Source organism: Scleropages formosus, chromosome 24, assembly GCF_900964775.1.
Source record: "Scleropages formosus chromosome 24, fSclFor1.1, whole genome shotgun sequence".
In the NCBI taxonomy this organism is placed as follows: Eukaryota; Metazoa; Chordata; class Actinopteri; order Osteoglossiformes; family Osteoglossidae; genus Scleropages; species Scleropages formosus.
Genome location: NC_041829.1, coordinates 1952436 through 1976108, shown reverse-complemented (window position 1 = coordinate 1976108; position 23673 = coordinate 1952436). Strand labels below are relative to the sequence as shown.

Sequence of the window (23673 nt, the reverse complement as noted above, 5' to 3'; positions counted from 1 at the left end):
ACCCAAATTCTCATTTACAAACAAAAAATCAGTAGAACTAAATTTATTCAAACTGTGCCCAAACAATTTTGCACAAAGGAAATGGAAGTACACTCAGAAAATGCATAGATCTTAGTGAATATTAGCCAGTAGCTTTAATTTCCTACATTGTGAAGATCATTGAAAGGCTGGTCCCAGCACACCTCAGACCTGGTCAGGGGGTGCATGGAACTCTTGACACCTCGTTTTTTCACCTGACGAAAATTTCCAGACTGTTCCATACTACCTTTTTCTGCAAATGAAAAATTACTTACATTCATCTTCTCTAGAAGTGACTACTGTAATACTCTCCTAATTTGGGCCCCAAAATCCACCTTTAAATAGCTCCAATATTCTCAGTATTCAGCAGCTATAATCCAAGTCCCACCTGTGTCTGAATCCGTGCACTGGCTCCCTGTAAGATTTCCCGTTCAAAATTCAATTTTTATACAGCGCTCTTTTCACACAGTGACACAGAGCACTTGAACACAGGCATAAGGCAAAGAAGACAGTTAACTACAGACTAGTGTAATACATTATCAATGTTTTTATAAAGCTATAAGTATGCCTATTGACTTCCAAATCCTCATACTTACCCATAAAGCTTTATATGGTTTGGCACCTCTGTATCTTTCCAACCTTCTATCAGTCTATTACCTCACAGTCTTCATCCAATTCTGACCTCTTACAGGTTCCTCAAACTCACCTACATTCTAAGAGAGAGTAAACTTTCTCCTGTTATGCCCAAATCTGTGGAATTCCTTTCCCAATATAATCACAGACTCTTCTGCTCTAAGCACCTTTAAATCCAGGATTAATACTGACATGTTCAGAACTACCTTTAAATATCATTTTCATTCATTCAGCTGAAGCTTTTGTCCAAAGCAACATACAATGTTAAAATATAAATCTATCCATTTATGTAGCTGGAGCAATTTATAGTAAGTACCTTGCTCAACAGCAGAAGAGAGGTTTAAACCTGGGAGTTTTGTTGAGTCCAAAGGCAGCAGGTCTAACCACTATATTACCTGTTCCATTATCATACATCAGTTCTCTTTTCTCCTCTCCCTCACCATTTGTTTCACTATTAGTGCCCTTTGTTATCCTTTCTGCTGTAACTTATGCAGACTTTTTAATTTTTTATTATTAGCCACAAAGACATGTGTGGCATGTTTTATATATGGGTCAGAAACTGCAACTCTTAAGACCCAAGCTTATGTTCAGGTTATGTTCTGAAATACTCTGAAATCCACAGGAAAAAGTTGGAGAAATGTTAGAATGAATACACTAAATATAACGACAGTTGCACAGCCATGCCCTCAAAACAATTTAACACACACTGTGGTAACTGATAGCTCATGCAAAAGCTCCCTTTAATGGGAACAGTGAGAGTCAGCAATTTGGGACAGCAATGTGTTCATTCCAGCAACAGCATGAAGGTGTCACCAGTATACCACAGAAGCTTGCACTAGGAGAGACACCATTATGACTTAATTGCACTTGAGAGAATGTGGAAAAAGCTAAATTTTGCCCAGATAAGTCTAATTGGCCCTCACTGATAATAACCCACTGCTGTTTCAAATAAGCTCTGAACAGGGGGAATGATGTTGCTATGTCAGAGCTAGACAAATCAGATAACCCACTATCATTAACCACCTGTCCTTGTCAGTGCCGTGGTGGTTCTGAGCCTTTTCTGGAAACACAGGAAACAAGGCTATTCAGGGAAAACCCTGGATATGACATCAGTATACCACAGGAAATAAAAAATCACAGATCAGACACAACCCCAATTCCAAAAAAGTTGGGACAGTAGAAAATGCAAAGAAAAAGAAGAGTGATTTTTAAATTTACTTTATACTGTTTTTGTTTGGATACAAGTCAAAGACAAGGTATTTCATGTTTTACCTCATCAAATACATTGTTTTTTGAAGATATACATTTATTCTGAAACTGATGCCAGTAACACGTTCCAAAAAAGTCGGGACAGTCGAGTGTTTACCACTGTATAACATCACTATGTGTCTTAATAACACTTAAGCATTTAGGCACTGAAAATAACGGTTGGTTAAGTTTAGCAAGCGGAATTTTCCGCCATTCATCCATTATGCAGGTCTTCAGCTGTGCAATTGTACGGGGCCTTAGTTGCAATATTTTGCGCTTCATAACGTGCCACAGACTTTCAGTTGGAGACAGCTCAGGACTGCATTCCGGCCAACCTAGTACCCACACTCTTTGCTTACACAGCCATGCACTTGTAATCCGGGTAGAATGTGGTTTGCCATCATCCTGCAGGAAAGACAGCACCTGGATGGCAGCATATGTTGCTCCAAAATTTGTACATATCTTTCTGCATTAACGGTGTCCTCACAGAAGTGCAAGTTACCTATGGCACGGGCACTGGCACACCCCCATATCATAACAGATGTTAGCTTTTGGACATTTGCTGATAGCTTGGATAGTCCTTTTTCTCTTTGACCCGGAGAACACAACGGTAGTGTTTTTTCTAAAAACTGTTTGAAATGTTGACTCGTCAGACCACAAAACACAATTCACTGTGCATTTGTCCATCTCAAATGAGTGGCACTTCTGGACAGTGTTGATGTATGGCTTCTGCTTTGCATAGTAAAGCCTTAACTTGCATCTGTGGATGCAGTAGTGAATGGTGTTCACTGACAAAGGGAGTCATACTTTACTTTAAAAATACTTTACCGCAGAAAACCTGAGCCCATGTCATGATATCCATAACAGACACATGATGGTCTTTAAGACAGTGACATCTGAGGGGTTGAAGACCCTGCACATTCAGAAGTGGTTTTTGGCCTTGCCCTTTACACACCAAGATTTGACCAGATACCTTGAATCTTTTCATTATATTGTCATTATACTGTGTACAACAGAAGCTGAAATGCCCCAAATTCTACTAAGTTCTCTTTGGGGAACGTTGTTCTTGAAGAGCTGGATGTGCAAACACATCTGTTGACAAACTGGCGAGCCTCAATCCATCCTTAATAGGGCAGCACGCATGGACACAGGGGCTTGGTACTCTATAATTTTGTTGTATTGCACAGCAGTACAATGACAAAGTCTTCAATTCAATTCTTGCTCTTGAAGGACTAGGCTTTTTTGGGAGGCTCCTTATATACTGTAACAATTGCCTCACCTGTTTAACATCACCTTATTTGAACTTATCAGATAGATAGTCCTCAACTTCCCGTCCCAACTTTTTTGGAACGTGTTGCAGGTATCAATTTCAGAATAAATGAGTGTCTTCAAAAAACAACGCAGTTGATTAGGTAAAACATGAAATATCTCTTCATACAATTTCCGTTTGAATACAAGTCAAAGTAAATTTTCAAATCACTCCTGTCTTTACTAGCATTTTCCATACTGTTTCAACTCTTTTGGAATTGAGGTTGTAGACAAAGTGACAAACTGTTTTGACAGAGCACAAGGGAATGGGAATCAATGCGCCAGCTAAAGTGCAAGAGCAGAAGCAAAATCTTCACACGCTACCCAAAAGCACAGTGTTGGCAACAGACTGGACAAGTCTTTGGTTCTTAAATGAAGACCTTCTGTGTTAAAGAATGCCAAGAGATTTTGGTGCAGAAGCATTCCACCAAAAAGTGCCTACCACGTCCAAAACTGTACACTTCTCATGTCTTTAGAAACATACATCTTAATACTCATGTCAGGCATCAAGTCAAGTGTAGAAAATACTGTTGGCACTTGTGCACACAAATACTGACAAGTTCTTGATGCTATGCTATGGAGTTCCTTTCTGAATTTTGATATCTTCCATATGTGTTTGGGCAATCTTTTCAAGATGGCTGCATTCTTGACTAGCGAAAAAATTAGGGTCATGGGCAGTAAGAATCTCACACAAGTGTAAAGTTTTCTTTTTATTTAAGATTTTAGTTTTTTCCAGACCTGCAGAGGTACAATACCATTATCTCATTTTAATTTTTTAGCATCTTGTAAAATCCATGGTTAACTGCACTGGTTTCTTTGAATTTTTTTTACTTTTCTTATGAATACTGTTGAATACTGGACAGTGGCAAGAACCTACAGTTGATAAAGAATTAAGACAAAAGAAAGAGTGGATGGACACAGATCGACCCCAGAGACTTGGTGGTCATTTCTGTTGCCCTAAAGTGCCACTATCCCAACATCTAGAATCCTGAACATAATCGACACTGACATGGTGATGGGAGGATGGAGGATCCCATGTCAAACAGTTCACCCTGGTGGTTCCATTTTTCATTAAAAGCTGAGGTTTCCATTCTTTAACATAAACCAAAGTATAACAAAATGAACATAAAAACCCTTTACATCTCGATCACCACACCTTTGTTTTTATTCATTTTACTTAACCGAACACCTTGTCACCAAACAAAAAAGCTGGAAGAGGACTGTCCCCTTTGCTACCAGCATGAAGGAAAAGCCAGATATCTGGAGAACGCTCTTGTTTTCAGGCACCGTTTGATTTTAGTAATACTTCTCGGGGCCTGAGAACTTCTATCACCTCCAGGAGAAACTGACCCTTCCTAGCTTTGACAGCTAGAGCTCAATGTTCCAGTTCTGTGGCTTGTAGCTAGAAACTAGTCCTAAGCTTAAAGGTTTGTATGTGTGCCTGCTCTCCCCTTGGCATTCGACCCATTCACCCTTTTACCCCCTTCAGTCTCAAGAGGACACAGTGCTTCTGATACAGAGCTTCAGTAAGATCTCCATAGAGACAGAAGGGGCAAGCAGGTCCCTAACAAACACCAGTGACAGGATGTAACTCATCTATGCTTCAGGTATTCTTCATAACCATGTTCAAAGGGGAAGACTGAGCTTAGATGCTTTATAAACAATGCTCAAGCTAAATATGAGCTCTGTGTCAGGAAACTTCTACAAGGAGCCCCATTATGATTCTCCTCATTTATTTACTGTTGAATATAAATTACCTAACATTACCCAGACCATCCCCTAATTCTAAACCCCTAAGGGTATGGGAGAAGGTCCATTTTTGGCATAGATTTAAAGGCAAATGCATCTCAGTTAAAGATGGAATCTCCAGTCCTCATTTCAAGATAATTCTGATCACTTTCACACCACTGTTAGTGTAACATATGAAGTCCAGTCACTCTCATGTATCAGTACCATACCTCCAGAACTCCTTCTGTCAGGTGGCTTTGTGATAAGTTGGCTGTGTTCACGTCTATGCCCCTCCCCCACCTACCTCAACACCCTAACGGCTTCCAAAAACAGCTACTCATGATGTCATGTTTAGAGAAAGACAGGGAGAGGGACTGGGATAGGGCAAACACCATGAGAAAAAGATACAGGGAAAAAGAATATATAATGGTGTTATTTTGTTAATATTCTGTAATTGGATGATGGGAGGTCTGTCGCCGGGCTTGCCGGCTGTTTGCTGTCCCTAGTGGCGGTCCATGGCGGCACTCTGTAGCAGATCTGTGGGGGTCTGGCCAGGGGGTCTGAAGGCGGTCTGGAAGCCGGGTGGGGGGGAGTGAAACTGGCTGGTGGGATTTGCGCTGGGTGGTGGGTAAGGTGCCCAGCCGGCTCTGTGGAGGGGTATCTGTGCGCTGAATGGGGCACTGTGCGGGGGCTGGGGGGGTGCAGTGGAGCCGGGAGCGTCCATCTCTGTGAGCGCCTGCAGGGACTTGAGCCAATGTGGCGGATTGTCATCCTGGAGAGAGTCCAAACTGTTGCCTGAGGATGCTGGGACACCTGTAACGAAAGGAAGATGGGTACATTGGGTGGAGCTGTACGGTGCAAAGTCGAGCCTACACAGGTAAAGCCCCTTGGCCACAATGCATCAGGTGGGAGTTCCTGCACCCCTCCTTCCAACAACTACTACTAAACATCACACACTTTGCTTCTGAACAGATGTTCAAGTATGATGAAATCACTTGTATTAGTTGACCTGTCTGATAATGATAAGTAACAAATCCCATTGAACACAATCTCTTGTGACTCAAAATTAAGGATAAAATATTAGTGACTGCAACCCAAAAGCAATATATCAATACCTGCTGTCTTACAATAAATGCAAATGCTCCTGCACAGTCAAACCTTGCAAAGGCTGGTTATCGGAAAATATTCATCACTTAACAGACTCATGGCAGTTTGGTTCTGATTATAATCACCAACAAAGTGTAGGATTGTTGTTACTGCAAATCATCCATAATCAAAATATGTCCCAAGCCTGACTGAGCATGAATATTCATGAGGACAGGAACAAATGCTCACATTTACAAAAAAGCCCTTTTACAGGAACATGAATGAGAATATGAAGTACAGACTTATCAAAAACAGTCTCCCTGATATGATTAAATCTGACCTTTCATTAGAGGACTTCATGTCTCAAATTTTAAATAACTAGGAACAGACAAGCCACGCACCACACCACCTTTAACAAAGCAGGTTCCAGTAAACCACACAAGACAAAGATTCTAGCATCAACTACCACTGTGTCATCCAGAAGACTCCATGCAGAAGCCAGAGCTGAGAGCTAAGAGGTGCGCATATTAAACATTAAACAGCCAGTTAGATGGGAAACTCCTCTCTCCCTTATGGTCCATCCTTTAAGACTGGTGCCTGGAGCATAATTTACAGTTGAAATAAGACAAAGCAAGGAAACCCCTGTGAGAGCTATAGCGGTTTGCCTGAAACAAGGTCATGGAGTTGAGATGAAACCACCCCCACCCCCCCCCCCTGCTTTTCTTTTCTTTTTTTTTTTTGTTTAATTTGAGGTCATAACTTGGTAAAAGCTTATAACTTGGCTTATGTTACATTTTGTGTTTTCTTCTTAAAATGAGAGCTTTTACCTTACATTTGTGCAGCAGTCAAGAAAAATACACAGACTTGAAAAATCCAATCAGTCCTTCTCTATTAACTGCTTATCGAATTGGAGTTGCAGTTGTTATGAAGTTAACCCTAGATGGAATAGAAGGCCCAATAAAAACAATTATACAAGCAAGTTATAAGACATGACTAGGCAGCTGACAGCTGACAAGCAATTACTAGACTGACTAATGTGCAACTTCACAGTATTAAGATGCCATCTCAGCATACACTGACCACCTACATGACAGCTGCACAGTGAAAAGGGCACAAATTCACAATGGGCTCCAGTCTGGTCCACCACTGAAACCTACATATACAAAGGTGAGAAACCTGAGAACAATCTCCTTCCAATGAAATTTTGACAAGTGACCTGAAACATTCCCAAAATGACTCCCTAAACCCAAAATCAACACACTACAAATGTCACCACAAGCTGCTGGGTAGAGACAGGAGATGGGCAACGGATCGCAGCACAGCAAACTGGTGAATGCTGAAATCTGTTTTTGTCCCGAGGACATCAGGAGCCTGTGCTGTTACTGGTTAATTGTGTCAGAAGCAAACGTTACGAGTGATTTCCTCCCAGTTTGCAAAGTTGGCATATACTGACATAAGTCCTGTTGCGAGCCATTAATTTTGCACCTCAAGCAGATAATGGATGTCACCGGCAGACTGCCGGCCGTCGCAGCAGGCGTGATTTGCAACGCTGATGGTGCAGGGCTGTCTGTGCTGACCGTCATGGTGCGGCACCCTGTTTAACATCCTCATTATCCCACGCTGCTGTTGCGTTATAGGGGCGTCGCTGCTGGAGAGTATTCCATAAAGGCAGGGTGCTGATTTAATTGGAGCATCAATCTGTTCCAAGTGCCTAATAGTCTCACAGCAGGTTCTGGCCTTGCTATCTGTCATAGGGAGAGGTCAGGTTGAACCAGAACACACTGGTACCTCTGGGGGTCTTAACTTACACGGCACAGTATTCTCCTGTAACAGTCAATTTGAGGTGAACAGAATCATACTGGGCAGGGGGAAGGAAAGTCAGCAGATTCTGACTTTATTTACTGATCAAATCTCCTTGGATCATAATAAAGTCTTGGTATTCAATACCATTTCTTTATTACTTGATCATTGAGCTAAAACCTAATCAACTAATTAACAGACTAGACTCACCAAATTCATTAAATCAAATTAGAACCATTTTATTACTCAGAAACTGACACATGCCACAAATAAGCAAGAGTTATGAAAACAACAAATTCATTCCTCCCCATAAACGTCCTCATGATCAGCAGGCTGTTATGCATCATATTGTTATCACGACTCTTGGTAAAATAAAGTGCTGATACATCTTAAGCCAGCCTCCTGAACAGACGCTGTGGCTCCTGGTGTGACCTACATTCCACACAGAATGAACCCCAGGTGTGCTGCTGGATCAAAGAGTTACCAAAAACCAAACTGGTGTCATTTTGTGAGCCAAGTGCCTGGGGTATTCTTCTCAATACTAGTGAGGAGCAGTGCATCTCCCCCCGACAGCAAACACACCATCACAAGTCCTAAAGTTCACTTTGTAAAGTGTGGTTTTTATCAACACAGAATAAAGGGATGACTCCAAAAAGTGATGGCAGTGGCCAGTTGAGATCAGCCACCCTGAAAAACCAGCGTTATCAGACCCCATTGAATACTATTTTAGTTGTCTGACTCATTCTGTGGACAGCCCACAGCATTACTTTTTGAAACACAGCACAGGCCAGCTGCAGCCTAAACAAACGTCAAACCATATCTGCATATTCACCTGATCAGGTGAACGGGTTGCTACATGTGAAGGAACTGATGGTAAGAATCATGGCTCTTGTACTTCATATGGAATTATTATGAAATTGCAATCACGGCTGGCAGAAAAAAAGAAAAAAAACTCTAGTTTTGCCAAGTTTTGCCAACAGTGTCAGACTGTTATCTATACAAACAAATCAGCAGCTGCTTGCATTTAACCTGTTTCCATTACTGAGGTGAACCGGCAGCTTTTGGTTTTGTGGGTGCAGTCAGTAAAGAACAACTAGAGCAAAAACTAAAGCCAATACTAAAGTCTTAACCCAGTGATGTCCATTTTTTTCACCAAGGGCCAAATTCATTATTGTGAACTGGTTCAAGGGTCACACGTGTAACAATCATAGAAAACAACATACTGAATCAAATCTCCAACCTGAAAAATTACTTTTAATGAGGTGCTACATGTAACTGTTACTGTGCAATGCAACCAAATTTGTAGAATCTATGGAAGGTATTTTACACATTAATTTTAGATATTTTTGTGGGTCAAATTACGTGATACGGCAGCTCATATGTAGCTCTCGGACCACATGTTGGGACACCCGCCCTAGACCAAGATCTCAGTCGTATGGTCTCCTTGGTGAGACTTGCCTGTTATAATTGCGGGGTCCATCCAACTTGCCGTGCCATCCCAACTGAGGCTGTGTGAGACCGGTCCTGAGCCAAGCGGTGGACCTGTATGGTTAACGCTGGAGGAGGATGAGGAAGAAGAGGAGGAATTGGGCAGGCCCCCAAAGTTGATGTTGATGTTGGGCAAGAGTGCCCTCAGACCATCTTGCCACTCCTTCACATTTAGGCTTTCAACAGAGCCACTTCCTTCTGTAAAGAGAATGAGAAAAGAGCACCCCCTGAAGTAAGAGCAGAGCAACACACATATTCCCTCAGGCCAACGATGACAACCGACTAGAATATCTTGCACTGTATGCCCCTTGCTGTAAAGGAAAAAATTGTTTCTTCACATGCAAGATGCTTGTGTGTATGGCATATGTTAAGTGTAGTATTCTTCACAGTGCTGCTCTCAAAAAGTGCAGCACTAAATTATTAAAGGCAACTCTTTCAAACAAAAAGTGTTTTTGAAAATGCAGATTAGCAATAGCAGTACCAAGCCTGGATGTCAAAGGTGTTATTGTAAAGCTGCTTTGAGTTCCCTTTTTTTCTTTTTTTTTTTTAAACCAGCAGGGGAAGTTACCATGCTGCCTCTCCCAGTAACACACTGTTGTCATGGGGTATCATTACGAAGGTCAAGGTTCCAGAGCCCGTTATAACTATGGCATGTAGCAGGTGGCAATACTGGTCAAAGTCAGCCGAAATACAATGGAATTCCACTTTCACTTGAGGACAAATGCTCTGAAGGGACCAACTAGCAGTTCCTGCTGCGAAGAAGCAGTATCGGCCCCCCGTGGTAAACAGCCCTGCTCTGGGACACAAAATCCCCAGGGGATTATGGCATTGTGGAAAACCGCACACCATGAGTCCTCAGAGGAAGGCTCTTAAGCACCAAGGTGTTGTCTGTACCAATAAAGATGGCTCAAGGAAGAGTTGAGGAAGTGAGATAAACTTTAAATAGCATTTTGGTTCACCCTCCCCATGGACAACATGTCACAGGGACTGACAGGAAGAGAATGAGCAAAACAATCCATTTTACCAGATCCTTTTTGTTTCAAATAAAAATTCACATTTTCAGCAAGTTGCTGATCACAGGACATACTCAGATTAGGCACAAATAAAGGAATGTTTAACCTTTTGATACTGTGTGCATAAAGAAGTAACTTGACATACCCAAATAAAAGACAATTTCTGAAGTACAATGATAAAGCTATAGGACTTTTTACTTTGTTTTGCCATTCAAAGCATTTCAAACACATCCAGGTGGAAGCAGAGATGGACAACAATGGCAGGTTAAACATTTTACGAGCATGTCATTAAATGAAATTCTTACCTCTGACCTTTAAAGCCACTAACTAAGCACACCGACACAGCATTAACTAAATTTTGAAAAGACCATGATGTAAGGAGAAACACAGCTCATGTGATTCATAAATCACATGTAGCTATGCCAATGAACAATATTACAGGTGTATCATGTGTCTGTGTTTACAGGGTGTAAGTCACTGATCAAACAAAGCAAGGCCTTTCTATGTACCACAACGGCAGGAGTACAAACACAGAAACAGAAACAGCATTCAGCATACCTACAATGCCTCCTTCTCTTACACCAAAGCTTAGTGCACAACAATAATATTACCTGTGCTGCTCTTTGCCCCCTGGGATAAACAAGCATCTTTTCGCTTTATTTTTATTTCATTACATTTTTTTGTACGTAACAGTTATAGACAAAAAAAAAAACAATTAACAAATGCAATTTTACCATACAACTTCAAACATGCTACCATGCTCCTATGTAAAATTCATGATCAATGAAAGTACAATAATGCAAAGAAATGCTGAATCTAAAACCCCTAGTTGAAAATGCACTGCTAAAGATAACTCAAAACCAAGACACAAAAAAAACTGCGAACAAAGATGAGGGCATGTGGAGCGAAAGCAACCATGGGCATTTTAAACAAATGGGGAGGGGAGTAATTTCTGTTGCAGGTTATTTCTGCAGCTTGGGTTTACCTCATAAATAATGTAGGTATCTAAGCCAAGATACAACCGCCGACTCAACGTTTCAGGAGACAGTGAGAATCATTCTGTGCAAGGAGATAATTTATCAGATGCTGGAAAACTGTATCTCAACCAGGACACTTCACCTAGCAACAACAGGCCAATCCTTTCAACCACAAAAGTGAGTGGTTGGCAGTAGAGGTCAAGAGGGCCAACTTGAGATGGAGAGGAATTCCCATTGCTGACTGAAAAGTGGAATTATTGCTGGATCTGTGGGAGCCAGGAGTCTAAAAATAAAAAAAAAAACAGCAGCCCAATGCATGCTCACCAGGTGCCTCGGTGAACTATTAATCTCCTTTACTTGGTAGCAGAAGCCAAGCAGCAGAGATGGAAGGGTGAAGTGGACCAATGGCTTTGTGCATTCCTGGTGGTGGCCAATCAGAGCATGTGCCCAGGCCAGCAACACAAGGCCAAGGAGAAAATGGAAAGGCAGATCCAGGCGGCCACTTCAATCCCAGCAGCTCACTGCTTTCTTGCAGGAGAGGGGTTGCGCTCACGCTGACCGCACGAAAGAATCCAGCTCCTACCGATGAGTCACTGGCCACACTTGAACAGCCTAATCGTTTCACATGAACAACTCATGCCTCTGTAAAACTGCCACGTTTATGCCACATTCACAGCCGTGTGGAAAATGAAGCTCTGCCCATCTCCTTTAATAATATGGGAGGAAAGAGAACCCATCATATTACTCAATAGGCTCCCAAGGAAAGGATTTACATTTGCCATTTTCATCTGAAGGCAATTTAAATTTACGTGGTTAAACAGTAACAACAAATTATTCCTTTTAATGGAAATGGGTACGCCATAAGAAATCCACATAGGAACATATCACAATTTAAACACAAAATAAATTGCTACAAAATAAATCACATCATAAGATGTAACCCCAAACCAGATATTAAATTCAAGATGCCTCACAGCAAAACACTGTTAGAAAATAACTCTTACTATAACACATAGTGAGACAATGAAAGATTTGAAAGGGATATAAAGCATTAATCTAGCTACTGAGGGCTCCAGAATCTAGCAATGGGGTAGCTTCATTTAAACGTGCAAACTAATAAGAACACTCGTCCAAAGTTATTTTCATAGAAGAATTAGAGGACGTTTGTTCTGTAATTTTCTGTCTACATATCGAAAAATTAGTTTCTTCTACTCTGAGAAGCTATCTGTGAGGAACCCACAATGAATGACATTACTGGTGTGTATCAAAGGATCAGGATCTAATAAACCATAAGTGAAACGGTGGCATTAGACAATTTGCAAGTGATTTCATGAAAGACACCTCTCCCTCTGAACCACTAATCTCTCCTCCAGAGGCATGACGTTCCACCACAAGCTGTTTTGTTTGAGATAGTTGACCAGTCTGTATTCCAATCAACAAAATTAGTTTTCATAGCTTCAATCAACATCCACTTCATCTCTGTCCTCAGGCTCAGGCTTTACAGTGTCATACTGTGGAGACCAACACTCAACCACAACAGAGCGCAAAGGAGCTATTCTGAGCAATGTCCTGCAAGTGGTCATAGCAACACTCTGGAAGAGGGGTGCACAATTCCATTCCTACTTATTTTCACATGTATTCCAGAATGTTTACACTTATTCAGTTGACGCTTTTCTCCAAAGCAATTTATAATGTTAAGCTACTTAGTTATTTACCCATTTATACAGCTGGATAATTTTACTGGAGCAATTGAAGGCAAATACCTTAATCAAGGATACTACAGCCAGAGGTGGACTCAACCTGTGACCCCAGGGATGCAGACACTCTAGCCATTATGCTACCAGCTGTCTCAAAAACACCAGCAACAGATGGAAAGTTTTACACACAGAGGTCATGCCTAGGGGGCACCAGGATTTTGAATCTAAGACCTCTTGCTCTGCTGTCAAATGCTGTAACGCTGAGCTATAACCCCTGTCAATCAACGAAACACTACAACAATTGGCCTAATGCTAAATTGAATTTCTGAGCTACCTGCTTCTTTAATTTATGAATAGGCTTATTTCTGCATGACTGAACACCATGTCTTCATGCAGAGTAATAAGCAACAATGAAAAAACAGAATTGTGTGAATTACAATAGACCATAAAATTACTTCAGAAAAGAACAAAAAATTCAGGAATTTACAGCTATATCTCTAACACGTATGTGGAAATATGTCACAGCTATTTACTTGCTGTTTACACAAATGTGCCATCCTAAAATGTTCAGTGTGCAGATATGAGACATTTTCATAACCTATAGCGTTGCAGTGACACCTTGTGCTCATCGTGTGTAATACATATATTCATATCACATACTTTTCACCCCACTGTTGGGCTCTATGCCACCAGAAAGGCAAAAAAAACTGAATGAATTCAATTAGGTGAGTTATCACACTCCAATAATGTTAAATTTTTCAGATCAAACAAGGGCCCAAAAAGCTTGGTGTTGCCTGACAATGGACTGACAGCCTTGAATGGAAGATTGTTTCCTGTCAAGTAATAAATCCTTTCCAAACTTACTCGCCCAAGGAACATTCTTCTGTCATAACCAGAAACTATAGGAGGGGGTAAGGCCTTCTGTCACTGCAGGTCCTATTAAAGCTTCACTAATGTGCATAACCAGCCAAAAGAGACTTAAACTGTGACACCAGGCTTGCAAGTGGAGCAACACTGGGAGCACAATCTGAATAGTCGTTCTTTCTACCACCAATCAATAAGTCGAGTGCCTACATTTACTTGAGCAAATTAGCATATATTTCTGTACCTTTGTACATACTTGGCTATGCTACTTTGTTCCTTTATTTTTTTTTATCATTATGAAGAAGGAAATCATAATGTGGAGTGTGCAAAAGCTTGGCAATTTTCTTGTTCATAAATTCTTCCCTATGGGTGACCAACTTAGCAGATCACTCTCAGATGGATCATAAGCACATGCTTGAGCTTTAAGTACACATTACAGCAGAACAAACACTCAACAGTGATTTAGTCAGAAATTAACTAAACTGCAGAAGTGGGACAACTTCTGAGTGTGCCTGGCTTATTATCCTACAAATCTATACAACAGAAATGACAAAGGGTGCTCTTTAAACTCTAAAGTCTAGGAGAATTCTCTCTCCACTTAACATGTAGGGAAGACCCAGTTGCAAAATTATACGACCGCTGCACAAGCTAGTCAATGAAACAACAAATATTCCCATTTTTCTTCAGATTTCACATATAACAAGCAAACACAATGACAACTAAAACCATCCAAAAGTGTTGTTCAAAACAATGAATTATTGTATGCAGGCAGGCTTTTTGCTTTAACATACAGGCAGTCCCTGGGTTATGAACGTTCAACTTAACGTACAACTCGTAGATACGAACCACCCTCCATAAAGCCTGCTACATTAAAAATTCAAGTTACTGTACATACAATGACTTGTAATAAACAGGCGCTACTTTGCAACGCACATCAACAGCTCGTCGGCTCATGGGCATGTGACAAAGGTAGAATGTCGTAAATTAGAGCGTAAACGGCGTTCAACTAAATATTTATAATGTAGCCTGGTCCGATTGTCTAAAAAAAATACAGAAAAGCACTTTTTCCATGCCAGATCTGAATACTAAGCAAATTTAATTGATCAAAATCAGAAGAACCCTTGCTTCCTGTTTAATATCATCGCTTACTTAACTGGTAAACACAAAGATAAACATTGTATTTCCGCTTCCATTACTAATGACGAATTTATGTCGTTTTTCAGTAATAAATTAGAGAATATCTGTGACTCCATAGTGCCCTCTAGGTCGGTCTTAGCCAGTGTAAGTGCTTCTGACGACGATATTAGTTGATATCCGCACCGCTTCAGTAGCTTCGACGGAATAACTGTAGAGGAAATTACCATGGTAATTCGCTCTATGAAAGGTACTACCTGTCCTTTAGACCCAATCCCCACTAAATTACTGAAAGCTGCAGTTTCCATGCTTGCAGAACCTATTTTCAATATTAATATGTAGTTACTTAATGGCTGTGTTCCAAAAGCTTTTAAAATTGCCATTATTAGACCCCTACTAAAGACATCAGATCTGGATTATAACAACTCATGTAATTATAGACGCATCTCCAATCTACCATTTTTATCCAAAATTCTAGAAACGATTGTAGCTTCCCAAATTGTAAAATATCTTAATCATCATAATATATTTGAAAAATTTCAGTCTGGTTTCCACACTGCTCACAGCACTGAAACGGCACTCACATGTGTTGTTAATGATATTCTCATCTCTTCTGATTCTGGTCAAATCTCTATTGTTATGTTACTGGACTTGAGTGCTGCATTTGATACTGTAGCCCACAGTATCCTACTGAGTGGACTTGAAAACCTGGTTGGACTAAGGGGTGCTGTTCTTAAGTGGTTCGACCCGTATTTAGCTAACCGTGAACAATTTGTACTGAAATCTTATGACTGCACCCCCTCCATCTCAACTATGGTTCAGTATGGTGTGCCACAGAGCTCTGTATCGGGTCCATTACTGTTCTCACTGTGTATGTTACCGCTGGTTGACATTATTCACAAACACAACGTGAATGTCCATTCGTATGCCAATGACACACAGCTATATGTATTGTTTAAGCCTGATGATCCATCACATGTGGTGTCTTTAGCTAACTGTTTTACCAATATAAAGTTATGGATGAGCAAAATTTTTTTCTCTCCAAATACCAGTAAAATAGAGGTACTTGTGGTGGGTGGTGATGCCAAAGCTCTCGACATAATCACGCCAATCTTTACAACAAATGGTATTAATTTCAAGTGCACAGATTATGTCAAGGATTTGGGTGTCCTGTTGGATAGAAAGCTGTCATTTGTATCTCAAGTAAATGCTTTGACTAAGTCGTGCTTCCTTCAATTAAGAAACAGAGCTAAATTACGATGATTCCTATGTAGACAGGTTGCTGAGAAACTGATTCATGGTTTTGTTTCAAGCAGGCTGGACTATTGTAATGCTTTATTATTGGGTTGTCCATACCAGACTGTATCCAAGCTACAGATGGTACAAAATGCTGCTGCGAGAATTGTCACTAGAAATAGGAAGTATGACCATATAACACCGGTACTTAAATCGTTGCACTGGCTCCTGGTCGCATTTAGAGTTGATCATAAAATCCTACTTTTGACCTATAAGGCATTCCATGGATTACTCCAGCTTACCGTTGTGAAGTTATTGATTCTTATATCCCAGGACAATATCTTCGTTCACTGGATGCAGGTTACCTTAAAGCACCTGTGATCAGTAACACCTCCATAGGAGGTCGCGCCTTTAGACAGAGCACCTAAACTGTAGAATACTCTACGAGATACTGTCAGAAATGCCCCATCTGTCTTGGTCTTCAAATCAAGACTAAAGACTTACATGCTTAGTCAGGGATTCCACCTCGAAATGCAATTCCACTTGCCTGTGTTTGTTTTTACCACCTTCATACCAATGCATATTAAATTGACTTGTTTAAGTTACAAATTACTAACTCTGTTCTTTCTTCTTCTTGTTGAGCACTGTCTCCCTACATAAGACTTGAGGAGGGTGGCTGGTAGTCACAGACGCATCACATGCCGACTGAAGATGCATACCAACTGCCATGGTGGATGAGACATACCATGCTGTGCTAGGGATTCAAGCTACCATATAGCAACAATATCATTATTACTTGTAAACTGGCTTAGAATTGTTACTTAATCTAGAATGTCCAGGAAGGGTGGGCAGCCACTGGCTTCTTCTCCCTCAACTTTCAGTTGGGAGTTTTTGTTCCTTTCCTCCATGGCCAGTAGGCATACTTATAGCTCTACAAAGGAATTATACAATAGTCAGTAGTCAACTGTCTTCTTCGTTTCTTTATCTGATGTATTTGTTTTCTTGCCTTATGCCTATGTTAAAGCACTCTGTGTCACTGCATGAGAAGACCATTCTATAAAAATAAATTAAATCGAATTGAATCAAATCTGGATAAACAATCCTGCACTTGTGTCCAGACCTCTGCGTCCTCTGTTCATCATGACAGTAGTAACATTTATCTTTTTCTATGTCTCTCTCTATTATAAATACTGCTGTTACATTTATTATTACTACTACGTCATTACACAGTATTATTATGATTTTTCATATTATTACTACATCATTACATTACATTATTATTATTATTACTGTTTTGTTATATTAAACATATTTTAGTGTATCCAGAAGTGTTTCTTTAATTTTTTTATGCATAGAAAGGTACACGATACACTATATATATATATAAAGACACACAGGCTGACGTTACATACCAGTCATACCTAACTGTTCCAACTTGTATCAAAATCCGACAAAGAGACTTAGGAACGGAATTCGTTGGTAATCCGGGGACTGCCTGTATCCCAAATACTCGTCTGAATGTTTGTTACTTTTAATACATCCAAAGCGGAGTTTCAGGCACCAGTATAAATACTACAGGGGACAGAAACACAGGATTGGTTCAATAGAAAGCAGCTGCACTGGAGACTGTAACCTTCAGGTGGCACAGCCTCCAACTCACCTGTAATAGGTATGCCGCCCAGCGCAGTGTTATGCTGCATTGGCAAACTCAAGTCCAGGAAGTGGCTGTTTGAGGTGGCGTTGGCCGTGTGGTTCGAGTGCGTGACACTGTTTCTCCCAGATGCTCCTGCCCAGGGGTAGCGGGCAGCTGGACCTGGGAAGCTGAAGGAATTGAAGACTGCACGGTGCTGCAGCTGTGATGGACGCTGGGGCAGGGGGCCGATAGTGGCGACCCCCTTACCTGACAGGCTGCGCGGGGGGCCATGAAGTGGGCCAGCTGGCGATTGGGTTGGTGGCGGGTCCTGAACTGAGAGCTCCTTCTCAATGAGGTCAGCCAAGGCCTTACGGGTGATGTCAAAAGGGTCAAAGCCAAGGTCATCCTCCTGCTGCTTGGAGGAGTCAAAGCCAAAAGCTGCTTGCCAGTCAGTGGAGGACGATACAGGTATTGTGTCTGCCAGGTGAGAGGTATTAGCTGTTAACCATCTTTTGCCTCTAAGAGATGGGTCAAAAGCTGTTACCCACATTTAGTTAAATGTTTCTAGAAGAATTAAGAAAAATTACAACTGTTTGAACAGAAAAATATATAAGTTGTATCTGTGGGCAAATATGTTAACCAGCTTACCTACCTAAAACAACCAGACTGATGCAGGGTCAAATAATTTCCCAGAACTCACCTGAGGTGAAGAGGCTTTGGGGCTCTGGTGCAGTGGGCCAGTCTGGGTTGCCCTGTGGGCCACCAGGAAAGGGGGCTAGGCCACTTGGGACAGGGTTGGGATGCCGAAAGTTACTGTTGTCTGAGAAGAGCGACTGTGACTCGGCAGCCGCCCCCTCAAAGGGGGAGCGTGCCGTGATCGTGGACAAGCTGATGGGCACCACCAGGCTAGTCTTGGCGAGCCCAGGAGGAGGCGAGGGGGAGTCACTATTGGAAATCTGTAATAAGGAGGAAGATGATGACTAAGGCAGCTTAGTCTAAATAAATATCAATTTAAACTTAAAGCACACTTCATGCAGATCCAATACTTGGTCAGACCGGAGCACAGCTGAATTAAAACTAACTTTAATATATATAATATATATAATATATATATTTATATAGCATTAATTTTCCAGTGTGCAAAAACAACAGTGTTCTAATAAATCTTCTAATAAATGGGTTTGGGTATTTCAGTCACACCAATCACTCCGAGGTGCATAAAAATCAAGCATACAGTCATGCATCTCCTTAGACAAACATCTGCAGTAGAGTGGGCTATACTAAAGAGCTCAGTGACTTTCAACATAGCACTGTCATAGGATGCCACCTTTCTAACAAATCAGTTTGTCAAATTTCTGCCCTGCTAGACCTGCCCCAGTCAACTGCTAGTTCTACTATTGTGAAGTGGAAATGTCTACAAGCAAGAGTTTAACCCTTATGCAGTGGATCACAAAAGCTCAGAGAAAGTTGCAGGTGAAAACTAACTGTTCTTGGTAGCAGCACTCACTACCATGTTCCAAACTGCCTCTGGAAGTATCGTCATCACAAGAATGGTTCGTCGTAAGCTTCTTGAACGAGGTTTCTATGGCCAAGAAGCTGTAAACAAGCCTAAGATCACCCTGGCCAATGTCATGCGCTGGCTGGAGTGGTGTAAATCACACCGCCATTTGACTCTGGAGCAGTGGAAACATTTTCTGGAGTGATGAATCACGCCTCACCATCTAGCACACTGATTAACGAATCTGGGTTTAGCAGGAGAACGCTACATGCCTGCATGCATGCATAGTGCCGACTTTGGTATGGAGGAATAATGGTCTGGGGCTATTTTTCATGGTTTGGGTTAGGCCCCTTAATTCCAGAGAAGAGAAATCTTAATGTTACAGGGTATAGTGGCTTTCTACAGAATTGTGTGCTTCCAACTTTTTTGGCAACAGTTTGCAGGTAGCCATTTTCCGTTTCATAATGACAATGATCTTGTGCACAAAGCGAGGTCCATAAAGAAACGGTTTACTGAGTCTGGTGTGGAAGAATTTGACTGGCCTGCCCAGCCCTGAACTCCATCAAACACCTTTGGTATGAACTGGAATGCCAGCTACAAGCCAGGCCCCAATGCCCAACCTTACTGATGCTCTTGTGTCTCAATGGGAAGGATCCCTGCATCCATGTTCCAAAATCTAGACTGCCAGAAGAGGGTAGGCTGTTACAGCAGCAAAGGGTGATCACCTCCATATTAATGCCAATGAATTGGAAATTAAATGCACCAGAAGCACACAGGTATGGTGTTCATATGTCTACATACTTATATAGTGTAATGTATTATAAATTCTATACTGGAGAGTAAAGTCAGTCTTATTTCCCAAGTCCACCAATACAATGACAATTGGTATACAATGCAGTCATGGCAAGGGGGGGATTTGTTTTGATGGATACCTCTGCTTTGTCAGGTAATGATGACAGCTGCTGACAATGGAAAGGTGATTGTTAACAGACTTTAAGCAACTAGCAGCTGAGGACTAAGGGGTATTTGGGGAGTGTTGACATAACACCTGGAGGACTGCCTGGAGCCAACCAAGGATGTGTGAAACTTACCATTTGTTCTGTTGCTTTTCCTTGCCTGTTTTTGGGTTCTCCCTTAAAGGAGAGAACTTCTTTTTTGAGTTGTGTTAAAAAAAAAACTTTTACTTGAGACCTGCTGCCCTTGCATGTTTGTCCCATCCATGTAGTCACATCTACCCAGCACCAGGTGAGAATGCTTAAAATGTTTACAAATATACTTTATTATCAGATACTAGTTACAATATTAATAAAATTTGTTATAATGGTTTTTTAATTAACAACTTTGCTAAGTAAGTTCACTGCTATGTTAATTAAAATCAATAGGTTAAAGTTTTACCTAACTATGCTATACAGAAGCCTTTTCAACGACTTTTTTCAGAAAAGCAAAATATGCAACTTACCCGTTGTAAATTCTCCCCATTGCCAATACTGATGGATTCTGGGGTCTTGTCATTCGGACTAAAAAGGAACAGAAACATGAGCAAATGCAGCAGGACAAGACCAGTTTATAGCCTCATTTAAACAGTGAGGTATCAGAGGAGAAGTTCATGGGGAGGTCAGAACATCTGGAAGGATGGAGATGGGGACTATTCATTTTCCAAAGGAAAACCAGCAGATGAAATTTGTGTTACACCTTAGAGGAACACAGGAAAACAATTCAGATAGTAACAATTAAGGAGAAACAGCAAATGTGTTTTACCAAAATGCCTAAGATCTTTCATTAAATGCAGAAGTAATGCACTCATTTACAAGAATATTAAGAGTTCTTTGAGGTTCCAGAAACCTTAAAATGGTCATAAATGTCCAGTGGCTTTATACTCAATGCCACCTTTCAGCAGATTTTCAGCATGTACAGCATCCTTTTCATTCCACCTCTCTGAAATACAACTCATTTCATTCAATATAAGTCACTAAAACAGGAAGTCTCCCAGACGCTGTCCTGCAGAAAGCCAATGCTGTTCACAGCTGATTCGTGACACAGTAACTTTTACACTTTCTCAGTTTTTACGTAAAGTTTTAAAGACATACAGGAATGTCTCCCTTTCTCTTCATATTTGGCCATGCTTAATGTCAGTATTTGGGACAGCTGGTAGTGTAGTGGTTAGAGTGACTGCCTTTGGACCCAAAGGTCGCAGGTTCGAGCCTCACCTCTGGCTGTAGTACCCCTGAGCAAGGTACTTACCCTGAATTGCTCCAGTAAAAAAAATTACCCAGCTGTATAAATGGGTAAATAATTGTAACCTTAACATTGTAAGTCGCTTTGGATAAAAGCGTCAGCTAAATGAATAAATGTAAATGACTGCCCTCCCAATGTAAATCAATTTTACTTCAGCAAAGCAGTTACACAGATGCTAAGGGACAGTAATCCCTTTTCTCTACTAGAACCCAGGCCAGATTTAAGGAATTCAGAAGAACGGGGATAAGAAATAAAGCACTGAGAGTCTCCTGAAGATGAGGTTCTCGTCAAATCCATCAGATAAGATGCCAGTAACACGTACTGCAAAAGACATTCTCTCTTACCCACTTCTGGAGAAACAGGACTATACGTACCTAGCAGGTTCACAGCTGGAGGAGAAGGGGGAGAGGGATGGCCCCGAGACCAGAACCAGTTCCGCATCTGGCGTCATATGCTCTGAGTCAGACCCACCATCCAGGAGAGGAGGCGACTTACGGCGGTCGAGGCCAAGCCCATTGGCTGTTTTTCCTGTGCTCTGTAAGGATGGCCAGGCTTCTTTACTGTTGCTGTTGGGTCTGGGAAAGGAGGATTGAGGAGTCAGCAGAGGAATGAAGGCATCTCCTACAAAAGCTATCCAATATGTCTCTAAACCAGTAGGTTTGGATTCAGGGATAAAGTGTGGCACAGATCACTGTTGCAGTACAGCTCCAAGGTTGTGGGGTTGCATTTTACCTAAAGGCTATTTAAACATTCTTGTGTCTTGCCACAATACTGTAGACATGTTCAGAGGAACTGATGACTAGGCAGCCCTACTGTACCTTCAGGCATTTTCAAGGCAGGTCTCCTACTGCCTCGGTCTATAATCAAAGTAGATGATACATAACAATAATGACAATTAATACCTCTGTGTGGAGTTGGACTTGCTCTTGGATTTCTCTGCCAAAGTGGCTGAGGTCTGTAAGAAGCTGGGGTTCATCTTGTATAGTTCGTGAAGTAGCTTCTGCTCGTACTCTTGGTGTTTGCCCGCCTGCCAAGAGCCAACAACCGGAACATGTGAACCTATGTTGTGTACCCCAACTTGAACAGCACAATGAATAGGCTTTGGTATGATGGTTATTGTTCTCCTGATTTCAAACTAATTTGGGCAATTATCCATAACAACATTTTGGGAGGTCACGCTGCTATTTTTTTTTTTAAAAGATTGCCACATAAAATTTTGTGTCCACTGCAAAGACCCACAACTTATAAATTTTTCTCCCTCTACGGTGATCCTAAGTTGCCTCAATTCACAGATTTTGATATGTCTTAACAAGGATTATCCAATTTTGTCCTCAACACACTCCCAGAGGATATAAAACAGACTAAAAAAAAAAAAAAGGGGTTGAAACCATGCAAGTAAAGACTGTTGCTATGGATGTATTGAAAGTTGTTTGACGAAAAAGGGGAGATTGGGGCATTGACAGCCACAAAACAGCATCAATGCAAAATTAGAGAAACTACTCTGTGGCAGATTTGGAAATAAAAATAACCAATCTGATTGCATGAACACCACTGAAAGTTGCTTTGTCCAAAGTGAATAGAGGATCTCGAAATTTAAGTACAAAGTTACCTCAGTAAACACACCGGGGGGGGACTTTACTATGCAAAAATGGAAAATGTAAATTTGAAGACCGTGGGACTGCCTGAGCATGCCAAAGGAAACACTCCTCTTAATTTCTGCAGTATGAACTATGTTCCTGGGTGGGACTGCTGGGTGATTCGCCTCGTATCAAGTTTGATTCTGCATACCAACTCCCTGGCTGCATTCCCAACGAGCATCCAAGAAGCACTGTGGTCCAATTTCTGCAACTCTCACACAAAAAAGGACATCGAAAAAACCACAGCACAGAAACGCAACATCACCTTTAAAGACTCCCGTTTGTGATTCTACCCCAACCTGCTGAGTGAAACCTAAAGACACCAATCTGATGCAGTCAAAAGCTTTCAAATAATGCAAAATCTGAAAAGGTTTTGCTTTTAAACCTGATAAAGGTGTCTCCATGAAAGAAAGATTCACCTATTGACTGCCAGGCATTAG

General features: G+C 41.2%; 1 protein-coding gene across 2 annotated transcripts in view; it reads right to left on the bottom strand.

The window, feature by feature from the left end:
* Positions 1-3951: 3951 nt before the first annotated feature.
* LOC108936580 (CCR4-NOT transcription complex subunit 4-like) overlaps positions 3952-23673 on the bottom strand; it is a 37020-nt gene continuing 17298 nt past the window's right edge. For both annotated transcript variants that reach the window (XM_018756036.2, XM_018756037.2), the window contains exons 7-13: positions 22499-22623; positions 21971-22171; positions 20821-20878; positions 18564-18819; positions 17891-18340; positions 9280-9507; positions 3952-5748 (exon numbers count right to left, since the gene is read on the bottom strand). In XM_018756036.2, the coding sequence (XP_018611552.1) occupies positions 5438-5748; positions 9280-9507; positions 17891-18340; positions 18564-18819; positions 20821-20878; positions 21971-22171; positions 22499-22623 (1629 nt within the window). In that variant the 3' untranslated portion in view covers positions 3952-5437. The remainder of the gene's footprint in view (positions 5749-9279; positions 9508-17890; positions 18341-18563; positions 18820-20820; positions 20879-21970; positions 22172-22498; positions 22624-23673) is intronic.